The sequence below is a fragment of the Corythoichthys intestinalis genome, chromosome 15 (genome assembly GCF_030265065.1).
Source record: "Corythoichthys intestinalis isolate RoL2023-P3 chromosome 15, ASM3026506v1, whole genome shotgun sequence".
NCBI classification, from domain to species: Eukaryota; Metazoa; Chordata; class Actinopteri; order Syngnathiformes; family Syngnathidae; genus Corythoichthys; species Corythoichthys intestinalis.
In genome coordinates this window covers 33925855-33940548 of record NC_080409.1, presented here as the reverse complement: position 1 = coordinate 33940548, position 14694 = coordinate 33925855, and the positions used below count along the sequence as shown (strand labels likewise).

General features: G+C 40.7%; 1 protein-coding gene across 3 annotated transcripts in view; it reads right to left on the bottom strand.

Moving 5' to 3' along the window:
• d2hgdh (D-2-hydroxyglutarate dehydrogenase) overlaps positions 1-14694 on the bottom strand; it is a 37602-nt gene that overhangs the window by 15595 nt on the left and 7313 nt on the right. For 2 of the 3 annotated variants that reach the window (XM_057859050.1, XM_057859051.1), the window contains exons 5-10: positions 12001-12194; positions 10013-10181; positions 9791-9934; positions 7980-8122; positions 7661-7826; positions 5713-5989 (exon numbers count right to left, since the gene is read on the bottom strand). In XM_057859050.1, coding sequence (XP_057715033.1) covers positions 5727-5989; positions 7661-7826; positions 7980-8122; positions 9791-9934; positions 10013-10181; positions 12001-12194 — 1079 coding nt within the window. In that variant the 3' untranslated portion in view covers positions 5713-5726. Of the gene's footprint in view, positions 1-5572; positions 5990-7660; positions 7827-7979; positions 8123-9790; positions 9935-10012; positions 10182-12000; positions 12195-14694 lie in introns of those variants that run through there. The other variant, XM_057859049.1, reaches the window with a different exon arrangement.

The following is a 14694-nucleotide window of genomic DNA, read 5'->3' as shown; positions in this document are numbered from 1 at the left end:
CTTTACTCATTGCTAATGTGACCATGCCTTAATCAGCAGGTGTGTTATTCCAGGTGTCGACAATATAAATGGCCCGGTGGCCAGTACTTTTAAAACCGTCAGGGCCACCAGAAGGCTCTGGTGGGGCCAGTAAAAATGCGTTGATTAAAAAAAATCTTTATTTCACATTAATTAACAGTGGTTCTGTGTTTTGACGATGTTACGATCTCCGTTGGGCGTAAACATACTGTACTTTTCGGACTATAAGCCGCTACTTTTTTCCCGAATTTTGAATCCTGCGGCTTTTAGTCCAGTGCAGTGCCACTGTCAAAGTGTTACCAAATACCATAACTAGCAAATAATGAAACAACTGGAACAGTAACTGAAGAAATAATTAGCACAGAACATGAATTTTGATTGTTATGTACATCTGTAGCGCTGCAGTGCATGCTAAGAGGAATGTTGGACAACAACAGTGCCAACAGCAGGTGGCAGCAGAGGTGGACTGTCTCTCCCAAGGGAACAGTGATGACCAAATGAAGCTTCTTGAAGCAATGAACCAATTGGCTGTAAAGCTTTATGGTGGTGGTTCATCTGGTCTTATGACAGTTTTATGATGCCGCTGTCAAAAGAAGTGCTGTATCCCATAATAAAATGAGGACAGCTGCGGCTTACAGTCCAGTGCGGCTTATCTATGAACAAATGCCATTTTCGTGCCAAATTTGGTGGGTAGCGGCTTATAATCAGGCGCGCCTTGTAGTCCGAAAATTACGGTACCTTGTGTACTCGCTCCCGCGTGAACGCACGCAACTTGATTAATCAGCATCTCAGTACCCACCTAACATTATACTACATGTTTCTGAAACCCCCAGCACCCGGCCAAGCACTGGGGGGGAAAAAGACCCATCAAGAAAGTCACCGGAGGAGTTGAGGGAAAACGAAATCCAACATTAAAGGAAAAGCGATAGAAAGATTGAGCCCCAGTGGGGGGACCACCGAAATTGGCTTGGCTTCAATGAGACAAAAAACAAGAATGACTTCCAGAGGGCGGTAAGCAGGGTCCCCCCAGGATTGATAAATCTAAATTCAAGACTTTTAAGACCTTTTTTAATGCCATCTCAACTGAAAATTAATACTTTTCTCGCACCCATGATTTAGATAATATTGAATCATATTAAAAAAATAAAGCACTGAACATCAAATTTAACCTCAATTACTAATTGTGTTTGACAAAAGAATGCACATTTATTGAAGATACAATTAAAACATTTAAATATAAGGTCTTTCAGAATTTTTTTCCCCAGGATAAAATGGATTTTACGCTATTATTGTAAAGCAACTTCAGAAATTACATTTGCAACACAACAGGTTTCCCTTTTAAGAGGACCTAGTCAAGGTGGTAGTTAAGTAGGTGATTGTCAAGCTGGTGACCTTAACTGTAATGTGCTTGCAATTGGCAGTGAAAGTTTAAAAAACAGCCACTAAATGGCAGTAGTTTACCATAATTTCCACAAAATAAAAAAGCTACACATGACCATTTCCCTTGGTAATTGTTTTTTTCCAATCACATTACAAGTATACAAAACACATGTTAATCCTTTGTTAGCTATTGAAGACATTTCTTTTAATCAGATAGAGAAAATCCATACTCTTATTTAATCAAGAAAAACATTTAAATATACCAGGTGTTTTACTATCACCTACATTATAATTTGCCTATCACCATGCCATGTTATTCAGATCGTTTCCCTGCACTCGTTCCAATAATAGTGTCAACAGTGCTATGTATCTGTGAGTGATGGTGAATCTATGCTCAGATTTATCCATGCTAAGGCTAGTGCACCTGCCAATACCCCATTGAACATGGCTAACTCTCGAGTTAAAACTGCGAAATTCACATTCATTCCAAAGGCAAACCGTGCAGAAATACATTACTGCATCTAACACATTTTAATTGGAGAAATTGACATCTTACATTGAAATGTTAAGCAGGTTCACTGCCTTCGCATGACCCATAAACTGCGACCCAAAGTATTTGGATGCGACTTGGTCGCCAATCCAATACCTCACATGCTGGTCCAATTGTTTGGACTTGGTTGAGGCTTTCGTCAAACATAACAACTAAGGTATCTGAGCAGTTCCTTGCTTTAACACACAGTACTGTGCGATTGCCTGCTGTTGTGATGTTGATGCTAATGATGCTAACGGCGCGCACGCACGAGGTGCAGTGCATCGTAAAAATTCTACGCGTCATCTTCGTTATGGATTAAAAAAAAAAAAAAAAAAACTTCGTCACGGATATAATTTAGGTTGCACTAAAATGTTCTTGAAACTTAAAACCACGGTGAAAAAATTCCAGACTTACGACAGCTAATTTAATACTTTTAATACCTTTAATAATGGAAAACTAAATTCAATGCTTTTTTGATACTTTTAATAACCCGCGGGTACCCTGGGTAAAGGCAAGACAGGAAAGCTTCGCCTAGGCACTGGGCTGTCCTGTGGGCCCACCTCCCTCTGGAGGTCTCAAGAAAAAAATGTTGGCTATACTGGAGTGATAATGGATTATTTGTGCAGTTTTTCTGTACTATATTCATGTTTTTGCACCATTTTGCTGTACTTTTCATTGAACCCCTTCCAAAATGTACTAGTCCTTCTCAAAAAATTAGCATATTGTGATAAAGTTCATTATTTTCTGTAATGTACTAATAAACATTATACTTTCATATATTTTAGATTCATTACACACAAATGAAGTAGTTCAAGCCTTTTATTGTTTTAGTATTGATGATTTTGGCAAAAAAGTCAAGAAAAACCAAAAATCCCTATCTCAAAAAATTAGCATATCATGAAAAGGTACTCTAAAGAAGCTACTAACCTAATCATCTGAACGAATTAACTCAAAACACCTACGAAAGATTCCTGAGGCTTTTAAAAACTCCCAGCCTGGTTCATTACCAGTTTTGGGAGTAACGCCATTATAAATAACGCCGTTACGTAACAGCGTTATTTTTTCAGTAACGGGGTAATCTAAGTAATTACTTTTTCCGCCGTTACTGACGGTCAAAAGCGGTGCGTTACTTACTCTGAATAAATTGAAGAAACTACCAGCCATGTTGAGTCAACTCTCTGCTCTGTTGATTTGTCATCCAAGACTTGGGGTGCGTTCAGGTTCGAGAATAGCGCACGTGTTTTGTTTTGTGCTTTTTCTTAGCAAAGATATACCACAAAGGACGTGCTGGCACTGTTTCTTTAATAGCACATACTGTATAACTTCAACATTAACACAAACGTACGGTTCTCGGCAGGCCGTGTCTCTAACTCACTCCCTCCCGCATCATGTGAGCAAAACAATATTGGCGCCGTGTGCACTTTAGGGTGCTTCGGATAATTCCGTATCAGAATATTACAGCACGTACTTTTTATGACTCCAGGCTGTTTGTCCCTGCTCATTCAATTAGACAATGCTTTCCAAAGCTTGCTAACGTTTCTGTTTTTGCCACACCTGAATGCTAGCCTCGTTCCCATCCCCCACTGTCAGCCAGCAATAATTCTGCTTCCATCTTGGGGACGGCAGACGCTTTGAAGGTGACGTGAATTGTCGGGAAACCGGCCTATCTGAATGCAGCCCCTCGAAAAATGCGATGGAAGTGATTGTGTTTGGCTGAGGGTTAGAGTCATGTGTCGTTGTAAGCCAATCAGAGCCGGTGATTTCACAAGCAAACCGGAACAGCGCGTACGGCAAACACACACACGCAAAACAGATGCACAGGGTCAAGATGGCAGAGCATTCAGAAGAAAAATTGTCCTTTAAGAGGTGGAGATATAGACGCTATTTCAAGTTTGTCGAAATTAAAGGAAAGAACCTGCATGTAATGTGTAATTTATGTCCCGGGACAAAGCTTTTGTCGACATCTGTGGTAAGCAATTCAAATCTGCTGAAGCACCTAACAAGTTAACTACCTGTCTGTTCTTCTCTATTCCACTGATTCCACTACTGCTCAGAAAATTCTTTGACATACAACAAGTTCTTTTTAAAGTAACGGAAATAGTTACTTTCCCTGGTAACTAATTACTTTTACTATAGAGTAATTCAGTTACTAACTCAGTTACTTTTTGGAAGAAGTAGTGAGTAATGTAACTAATTACTTTTTTAAAGTAACATGCCCAACACTGTTCATTACTCAAAATTGCAATCATGGGCAAGACTGTCGAACTGACTCCTGTCCAGAAGGCCATTATTGACACCCTCTAGCAAGAGGCTAAGACACAGAAAAATTTCTGAGCGAATAAGATGTTCCCAAAGTGCTGTATCAAGGCACCTCAGTGGGAAGGAAAAAGTGTGGGAGGAAACGCTGCACAACCAGAAGAGGTGATCGCACCCTAAGAAAGATTGTGGAGAAGGGCAGATTCCAGACCTTGGGGGACCTGCAGAAACAGTGGACTGAGTCTGGAGTAGAAACATCCAGAGCCACCGTGCACAGGCGTGTGTGAAACAGCGGCAGAAGCAGAACCTGACCTGGGCTACAGAGAAGCAGCACTGGACTGTTGCTCCAAAGTACTTTTTTCAGATGAAAGCAAATTTTGCATGTCATTTGGAAATCAAGGTGCCAGAATTTGGAGGAAGACTGGGGAGTAGGAAATGCAAAAATGCCTGAAGTCCAGTGTCAAGTACCCACAGTCAGTGATGCCATGTCAGCTGCTGGTGTTGGTCTACTGTGTTTTATCAAGGGCAGGGTCAATGTAGCTAGTTATCAGATTTTGGAGCACTTCATGCTTCTATCTGCTGAAAAGCTTTATGGAGATGAAGATTTCATTTTTCAGCACAAGTGGCAAAAACCACTGGTAAATGGTTTACTGACCATGGCATTACTGTGCTCAAATGGCCTGCCAACTCTCCTGACCTGAAACCCGTAGAGAGTCTGTGGGATGTTGTGAAGACGAAGTTGAGAGACACCAGACCGAACACTGTGGATGAGCTTAAGGCCACTATCGAAGCATCCTGGGCCTCCATAACACCTCAGCAGTGCCACAGGCTGATTAACTCCATGCCACGCCGCATTGAAGCAGTCATTTCTGTAAAAGGATTCCCAAACAAGTATTGAGTGCATGGCTGATATAATTAATTGAAGGTTGACTTTTTTTGTATGAAAAAACACTTTTTTTGTATTGGTCGTATGAAATATGCAAATTTTTTGAGCTAGGGATTTTTGGTTTTTCTTGACTTTTTTTTGGCGAACTTCAGACGAGTCTGGACATGCACTGGCTTCAGCAGCTGGACCTTGCGTGCGCTGTAGATTTTAATCCATGACGGCGTAATGTGTTTCCGATGGTTTTCTTCGAGACTGTGGTTCCAGCTCTCTTCAGGTCATTGACCAGTGATCAGTGATGCCCCACGAGGTGAGATCTTGCATGGAGCCCCAGAACGAGGCAGATTGACCGTCAACTTGAACTTCTTCCATTTTCTAATCATCGCTCCAACAGTTGTTACCTTCTCACCAAGCTGCTTGCTTATTTTCCTGTAGCCCATCCCAGCCTTGTGCAGGTCTATTATTTTATCCTTTTATCATAACCCAGAGATGTCTTTTTGGAAAAAAAAAAAAACGTAAAAGACGTATAAATACGTTTTTGGGACACGGAAACAATTAAAAATACAACGTATTTATACGTTTTTGGGAGCAAATGAGTTAATAGTGACCCCGCGACTTTGAGACTAGGCTCACATTACTGTACCTTTAGATCTCCTTTCACGGCAGCCTGTCCGGTAAAGTCTTATATGGGTTGAGGATGCCCCTCGGGTCCAGCATGTCCTTGATGCCCGCCATGACGGCCACCGCCGAGCGGGGCTTGCTATAGTAAATGTAGTTCCTCTTCTTCAGTCCCAGGCCGTGCTCGGCGCTGACGCTGCCCCGCCGTGCCGACGTCCACTCGTACACGAAAGGTTCGATGGCGGCCAGCAGCCCTGCGTCTCTGGCGGGGGAGGTGATGTTCAGGTGGAGGTTCCCGTCTCCTGCGGGACAGCGGAGCGGGTTGTGTGACTCATTTCTCAGCCTTTGGTACAGTGGGGCAAATAAGTATTTAGTCAACCACCAATTGTGTAAGTTCTCCTACTTGAAAAGATTAGAGAGGCCTGTAATTGTCAACATGGGTAAACCTCAATCATGAGAGACAGAATGTGGTAAAAAAAAAAAAAAAAACAGAAAATCACATTGTTTGATTTTTAAAGAATTTATTTCCAAATTAGAGTGGAAAATAAGTATTTGGTCACCTACAAACAAGCAAGATTTCTGGCTGTCAACGATGTCTAACTTCTTCTTACGAGGTCTAACGAGGCTCCACTCGTTACTTGTATTAATGGCACCTGTTTTAACTCATTATCGGTATAAAAGACACCTGTCCACAAGCTCAGTCAGTCACACTCCAAACTCCACTATGGCCAAGACCAAAGAGCTGTCGAAGGACACCAGAGACAAAATTGTAGACCTGCACCAGGCTGGGAAGACTGAATCTGCAATAGGTAAAATGCTTGATGTAAAGAAATCAACTGTGGGAGCAATTATTAGAAAATGGAAGACATACAAGACCACTGATAATGTCCCTCGATCTGTGGCTCCATGCAAGATCTCACCCCGTGGCGTCAAAATGATAACAAGAACGGTGAGCAAAAATCTCAGAACCACACAGGGGGACCTAGTGAATGACCTACAGAGAGCTGGTACCACAGTAACAAAGGCTACTATCAGTAACACAATGCGCCGCCAGGGACTCAAATCCTGCACTGCCAGACGTGTCCCCCTGCTGAAGAAAGTACACGTACAGGCCCGTCTGCGGTTCGCTAGCGAGCATTTGGATGATCCAGAAGAGAAATGGGAGAATGTGTTATGGTCAGATGAAACCAAAATAGAACTTTTTGGTAGAAACACTGGTTCTCGTGTTTGGAGGAGAAAGAATATTGAATTGCATCTGAAGAACACCATACCCACTGTGAAGCATGGGGGGGTGGAAACAACATGTTTTAGGGCTGTTTTTCAGCAAAGGGACCAGGACGACTGATCCGTGTAAAGGAAAGAATGAATGGGGCCATGTATCGAGAGATTTTGAGGGGAAATCTCCTTCCATCAGCAAGGGCGTTGAAGATGGGACGAGGCAGGGTCTTTCAGCATGACAATGATCCCAAACACACAGCCAGGGCAACAAAGGAGTGGCTTCGTAAGAAGCATTTCAAGGTCCTGGAGTGGCCTAGCCAGTCTCCAGATCTCAACCCCAAAGAAAACCTGTGGAAGGAGTTGAAAGTCCGTGTTGCCCAACGACAGCCCCAAAACATCACTGCTCTAGAGGAGATCTGCATGGAGGCATGGGCCAAAATACCAGCAACTGTGTGTGAAAAGCTTGTGAAGGTTTCCAGAAAACGTTTGGCCTCCGTTATTGCCAACAAAGGGTACATAACAAAAGTATTGAGATGAACTTTTGGTATTGACCAAAATACTTATTTTCCACCATGATTTGCAAATAAATTCTTTAAAAAAATCAAACAATGTGATTTTCTGTTTTTTTCCCCCTACATTCTGTCTCTCATGGTTGAGGTTTACCCATGTTGACAATGACAGGCCTCTCTAATATTTTCAAGTGGGAGAACTTGCACAATTAGTGGTACATTTTCCTCTCCCGAAAATACGCTCACCCACGTGGCCGTAGCCCACCACGCTCTTGGCTCGGCCCCCGAGGTGGGCTCTTATGTCGGTCACCAGCTGGTAGATGGTCTCCACGGGGAGCGACACGTCATACTTGTATGTGAAGCCGTCATGCGTCAACGCCTCGGTGACGCGCTCACGCAGTGACCACAGAGCCTTTGACGGAAAAGTTTTATTTTAACTCTTTATAGCCGTTCACTGCCATTGGACAGCGCTAGACTTCAAGCTCAAATGGGTGGACGTCTCTCACTGTCAATGGCAGTTAATGAGAACAAACTCACTTCCATATTCAATGTTGGCTCCCCACACCTTGGTTTTGGACTCTTCTGTCGCCAGGGTGCCGTCGGTGACCAGTGAAGATGTCATGGCTTCTTCCAAGAAGTTGTGGAGTTTCTCCTCGTCATGCCGCGAGTCCGAGCCAGATGTTTCTATCACCACGTAAAATGGACTATCTAGAAGGAAGGGAAGCAATAATATAACAAAAACAGTTGGTGTCAGGATTAGTGATCAAAAAGCTAAAAGAAATATGTCATCTCCTCAATACTCATAGGTGATTTGAGGGATTTTAAGAAATTATCTTATCTATATTTTTAGATTTTTTTCGGGTGGGAGTGGGGTCATTTCAAAATATACTTTATTCATATTTATGTTTTTTTTTTTTTTTTAATAAAAAAAAAAAAGTACCGTATTGGCCCGAATATAAGACGGCCCTGATTATAAGACGACCCCCTCTTTTTCAAGACTCAAGTTTGGAAAAAAATACTTTTTGAACACCAAATTCATTTTTATACAGAAAATAATTACAGTACATCTGAAACAAATGATTACAATTAGAGATGTCCATCACGTCATTTTCGGGACATCACGTCATTTTCAAAGTATCGGAATCGGCAAAAAAATATCGGACATGCCTTTTTTAAATATATATATACTATCTTTTTTAATTAAATCGTTTTCTGATTGTACTTAACGTTACAGACATAATATGTTACATTCATCCACAGTCTTTAGTTTAAGCTTAAGGTAGGGTTATCAAATTTATCCCGTTAACGGCGGTAATTAATTTAAAAAAAAAACAAAACTTCACGTTAAAATAATTAACACAATTAACGCATGCGCTGCACGACCCACTCACGCATTGTCGCGTACAATCTGTAATGACGCTGTTTTACCTATATATAGAGCTAAAAGGCAGCGTAAAATGAGTAGAGTGAATTTTGGCAGCCTTTGGAGCATTTTTTAATTGGCTAAAGTCTTACAATCCTTCTCCCTACGATTAGAAATATCGTGGGAAGCAATGTGAGGAAGAAAGGTAGTAATAGATCTTTTTCTTAACACCCTATGTTATTTCCCATCGCAGAGAAGATATATCAATTGGTACCACTACGCACAGTCATGTGTGCACTTCCCATCATGCATTTGGGCACAGCAGTTAAATGGCTACAGTATAATTTACTGAAAGCTCAACAAATACACTAGATGGCAATATTTAGTCACAATATACAAAGTCACATTTATCCTTTTAGAATTACAAGTCTTTCTATCTGTGGATCCCTCTCACAAAAAGAATGTTAAAAATGTAAATGCCATCTTGAGGATTTATTGTCATAACAAACAAATACAGTACTTATGTACTGTATGTTGAATGTGTATATTCGTCCGAGTTTTATTCATTTTTTTCTTAATGCATTGCCAAAATGTATATGATCGGGAAAAATTATCGGGAATGATCGGAATTGAATCGGGAGCAAAAAAAAAAGCCATCAGATCGGGAAATATCGATCTCGGCAGATACTCAAACTAAAACGATCGGGATCGGATCGGGAGCAAAAAAACATGATCGGAACAACCCTAATTATAACAATATATATGAGAGAAAAAGCATCAATATTCGGGCCAATACAGTAAAATATTCAGATTTCTGTAGTTCTCAATGAAAGCACAATTATCTTTGTAATTAAATATTTCAATGCCAGTGACTATGACAGACGTCCAATCATGTGGCTCTTTTCATCCTTAAATGAGTTTGTCACAAATAGACGTCCAATCCATTTGAATTGGGAGGGCTGGCAGCAAATGAACATTAATTCGTTTGTTCATTCATTCATTCCCGCAATTACCAGAGATGGGGTTGCCCAGCTTGAGGTGGGTGTTGAGCAGCCGCATACATTCGCTGTCCAGGAACTCAAAGGCCGAAAGGATTTCTCCCAGCATGCCTCTGCACAGCTGAAAGGTCTTCAGAAGCTGCTCGAACGTTTCGCATCCTACGAGTACAAATCAGCTGTTTTTTTTCTTCCCCTAGTTTATTTTTGCACAGGTGAGCCAAACGTTTCAGAACCTACCCAGAAACATGACATGGACAGATTTGGGCTTGCGAGGACAAAGGACGGACACGGCGGTGATGATACCCAACGTGCCTTCCGATCCGATGAAGAGCTGCTTGAGATCGTAACCAGTGTTGTCCTTTCTCAGGGTGGATAAGCAGTCCAGCACCTGACCGTCAGCCAGCACCTAGATCCCATCATTTCTTAACCCTCTCATTTAAGTCATTGGCTGCCATTGACGGCACAAGACGTCCAACCCATTTTGAATGGGAGAGGCGGTCAGCGAATGATCTCTGTCAGCTCTCTCAGTCAAAATGGATTGGATGTCCCGTGCCATCAATGGCACTGAAAGATGAGCACTCACTGCCAAGTCCTCCCAAGTTAAATGAATTGGACGTCTCTTGTTGTCAATGAGTTAAATACAACTTGAGAGTGTTATTGAGGGCTGTGACCAGCATTTTTGTTTTGATTCATTTTTATTATTTATTCATAAAAATAATGATAATTAAAAAAATTAAAAAAAAATAAAAATAAAAACTTCATGTTATATAAGCATTACTCGGACTATAAAGCACACAGAATTTTAAGGTGCACCACCAATGAGCGAGTTGAGTATTATAAAATAAAATGATATTCTGTTACAAATATTATTTTAAAAAATACTTTATGTATTAAATTTTATATACTTAATATTTATACTAAGGCGTACCTATTTATGTGGCACTTTTTATGGGATATTCACACCAAAAGATATTAACCGGGAACACTTTATTTGACAGCAGCATCATAAAACTGTCATCAGACCAAATGAACCACCATGAAGCTTTGAACCAATTGGCTGCAAAGCTTCGTTGCTTCAAGAAGCTTCATTTGGCCATCACTGCTCCGTTGGGGGAGACAGTCAACCTCTTCTGTCCCCTGTTGTCAACACTGTTGTCGTCCGACATGCCTCCTAACAAGCATTGCAGCGCTACAGATGTAAATGACAATCAAAATTTATGTTGTGTGCCAATTATTTCTTCAGTTACTGTTCCAGTTGTTTCATTAATTGTTAGTTATGGTATCTGGTAACACTTTATTTGATAGTGGCGCTATAAGACTGTCATAAGACCATCAGAATTTTGACATGAAACTGCCATGAGCATTCATGAATGCTTATGACTGATGTCATTTTGTGCCAGCCGGCAAATTCTCGCTCTTTTGAATAGATGTAGAAGATCTGAGCTGGATATAAATGGAGTTAGTGACATCATTTGCTGAATGACACTTAATGACATCTGTCATAAGCATTTATTAATGCCCATGATAGTATCATGTCATAATTATGATGGTCTTATGACGCTGCTGTCAAATAAAGTTTTACTTATTAACCCAATAAATCAACAGATAAGCAGCACCTGACTAAAAGCCGCAGGATTCAAAATATGGAAAAAAAGTATCGGCTTATAGTCTGAAAATTAGGGTACTGCATTTGTCATTAGTACTTTACCTTTTAAAATTGTAATTACTGTTGTATTTATAGTTTTGATTAATGATGCCATGAGTGTTTTGAACACTTATCCGTATAAATTTTTATATTACCAAAAATAGTCACTTGCGCTATAAAGAAGAGCATATTTTCCTATTTATTTTTCATTTTATTTAAATAATAAAAAAGGTAGAAAATAAGAAGTATTCTTTTTATTTTTCTTATTTAAAAAGAATACAAACCAGTATGTATACTTTTACTTTTTAACATTCTCATATTAATTTTAATTAAACAGCAAACATTTGCTTTAGTTGTATTTTTTTCTTGAATTATTTTGTATTCTACATTAAAAGAAAAAAAACCCAGCACATATTATCTGATGATAACAAACATCGGAAAAGCATGATTTTGTGATATCACACAAAATGATGCGGCTGGCCAGATCTGGCCCACAGGCCTCGAGTTTGACACCGTTGTAAAAACCCTCTTTCACCCCTTTTGGAATGTAAACAAGATTCTTCTACATTGCAAAACTCACCACTTCCACACCCAAAATGTTGCCGTGTAGGGAGCCGTAGCGCAGCAAACGCAGCCCTCCAGCGTTGGTTGCAACGTTGCCCCCGATGTGGCAGCTACCCTTGGCACCTAGGTCTAGGGGCATGATGTGATCGCGCTCCTCCAAATAGACGGACAAGTGCTCCAGGACGCAACCCGCCTGGCATGTCAGCACCCCTTGAGGGAAATAAGGAAAGGAAAGGCCAGGAAGGAAATACACTTAGCAATCACATTTTCACTATACTGTGCTGACTAGGGTTGTTCCGATCATGTTTTTTTGCTCCCGATCCGATCCCGATCGTTTTAGTTTGAGTATCTGCCGATCCCGATATGTCCCGATCCGATTGCTTTTTTTTTTTGCTCCCGATTCAATTCCAATCATTCCCGATAATTTTTCCCGATCATATACATTTTGGCAACGCATTAAGAAAAAAATGAATATAACTCGGAAGAATATATACATTCAACATACAGTACATAAGTACTGTATTTGTTTATTATGACAATAAATCCTCAAGATGGCATTTACAGTATTAACATTCTTTCTGTGAGAGGGATCCACGGATAGAAAGTCTTCTAATTCTTAAAGGATAAATATGACTTTGTATATTGTGACTAAATATTGCCATCTAGTGTATTTGTTGATCTTTCAGTAAATGATACTGCAGCCATTTAACTTCTGCCCAAATGCATGATGGGAAGTGCAACCATGACTGTGCGTAGGGGCACCAATTGATATATCTTCTCTGCGTTGGGAAAGAACATAGGGTGTTCCCACATTGCCTCCCACATTATTATTATTTGCTGAGAGAGGTATTGTAAGGCTTTAGCCACATTAAAAATAGCTCCAAAGGCACATTAAAAATAGCTCCAAAGGCTGTCAAAATTCTCTCTACTAATGATACGTTGCCTTTTAGTGCTATCTATAGGTAAAACGGCGTTTTTATAGATTGAACGCGACAATACGTGAATATTACAGCCGTTAACGCAATAAATTTGATAGCCCTACTTTAAGCCAAAACTACTCTGGATGAGTGTAAGACATTTTGTCTGGAACGTTAAATTCAATTAGAAAACGATTTAATGAAAAAATATACAGGTATATATTAAAAAAAGGCATGTCCGATATTTTTTTGCCGATTCCGATACTTTGAAAATGACGTGATCGGACCCGATCGATTGGCAGTGCCGACCAAAAGTATTGGCACCCCTGCAATTCTGTCAGCCAATGCTCAATTTCTCCCAGAAAAATATTGCAATTACAAATGCTTTGGTAGCAATATGTTCAATTATTTTGCTTGCAATGAAAAAAAAAACAAAAGAGAAAGGAAAAAAAATTAAATCATGACCATTTTACACAAAACTTAAAAAATTGGCCGAACAAAAGTATTGGCACCCTCAGCCTAATATTTGGTAGCACAACCTTTAGCCAAAATAACTGCGAACAACGGCTTCCGGTATCCATTAATGAGTTTCTTACAATGCTCTGCTGGAATTTTACACCATTCTTCTTTGGCCAACTGCTCCAGGTGTCTGTGATTTGAAGGGTGCCTTCTCCAAATTGCCATTTTCAGATCTCTCCACAGGTGTTCTATTAGAATCATTGCTGGCCACTTTAGAAGTCTCCAGTGTTTTCTGTGAAACCATTTACTAGTGCTTTTTGAAGTGCGTTTTGGGTCATTGCCCAGCTAGAAGACCCATGACCTCTGAGGTAGACCCAGCTTTCACACACTGGGCCCTACTGTACATTATGCTGCAAAATTTGTTGGTAGTCTTCAGACTTCATAATGCCATGCACTCAGTCCAGCAGTCCAATGCCAGAGGCAGCAAAGCAACCCCAAACATCAGGGAACCTCTGCCATGTTTGGCTGTGGGGGCCGTGGTATTTTCTTTGAAGGCCTCGTTTTTTTCCCCCTGTAAATTCTATGTTGATGCCTTTTCCCAAAAAGCTTTACTTTTGTCTCATCTGACCAGAGAACATTCTTCCGAAACGTTTTTGGCTCTCTCAGGTATGTTTTGGCACACTCCAGCCTGGCTTTTTCATGTCTCTGGGTCACAAGTGGGGTCTTCCTGTATCCTACCATACAGTCCCTTTTCATTCAGACGCTGACGGATAGTACGGGTTGACACTGTTGTACCCTCAGACTGCAGGACAGCTTGAACTTGTTTGGATGTTAGTCGAGGTTCTTTACCCACCATCCGCACACCATCTTTCATTGAAATCTCTTGTTAATTTTTCTTTTCCGTCCACATCTAGGGAGTTTAGCCACAGTGCCACAGGCTTTACACTTATTGATGAGACTGCGCACGGTAGACATTAGAGGTGTGCAAAATTTCTGATTCTTAGATTATTCGCGATTCGGCCGTGGAAGATTCGAGAACGATTCACAAACATCCAAATTCCGATTATTGAAATATGCCAAGCAAAGCGAAAGTACAATACACTCAGCGCGCCGCGCGGTCAATGAGGAACGGAGCGAGAGTAGCAAAACATCATGCTTCTCACTACCCGGCCCCTCGGGTAATGCCAATGCTCAACTCACAGCTCTAGCTCAACTCATGCCACAAGATAAAAAAAACACAACAACATACCTGACTGCTGCCGAAAAGCTGCTACTAGATAGTACAACCACATGTTACGGTAGATATCATTTATATAGGACTAGATGCAATATAG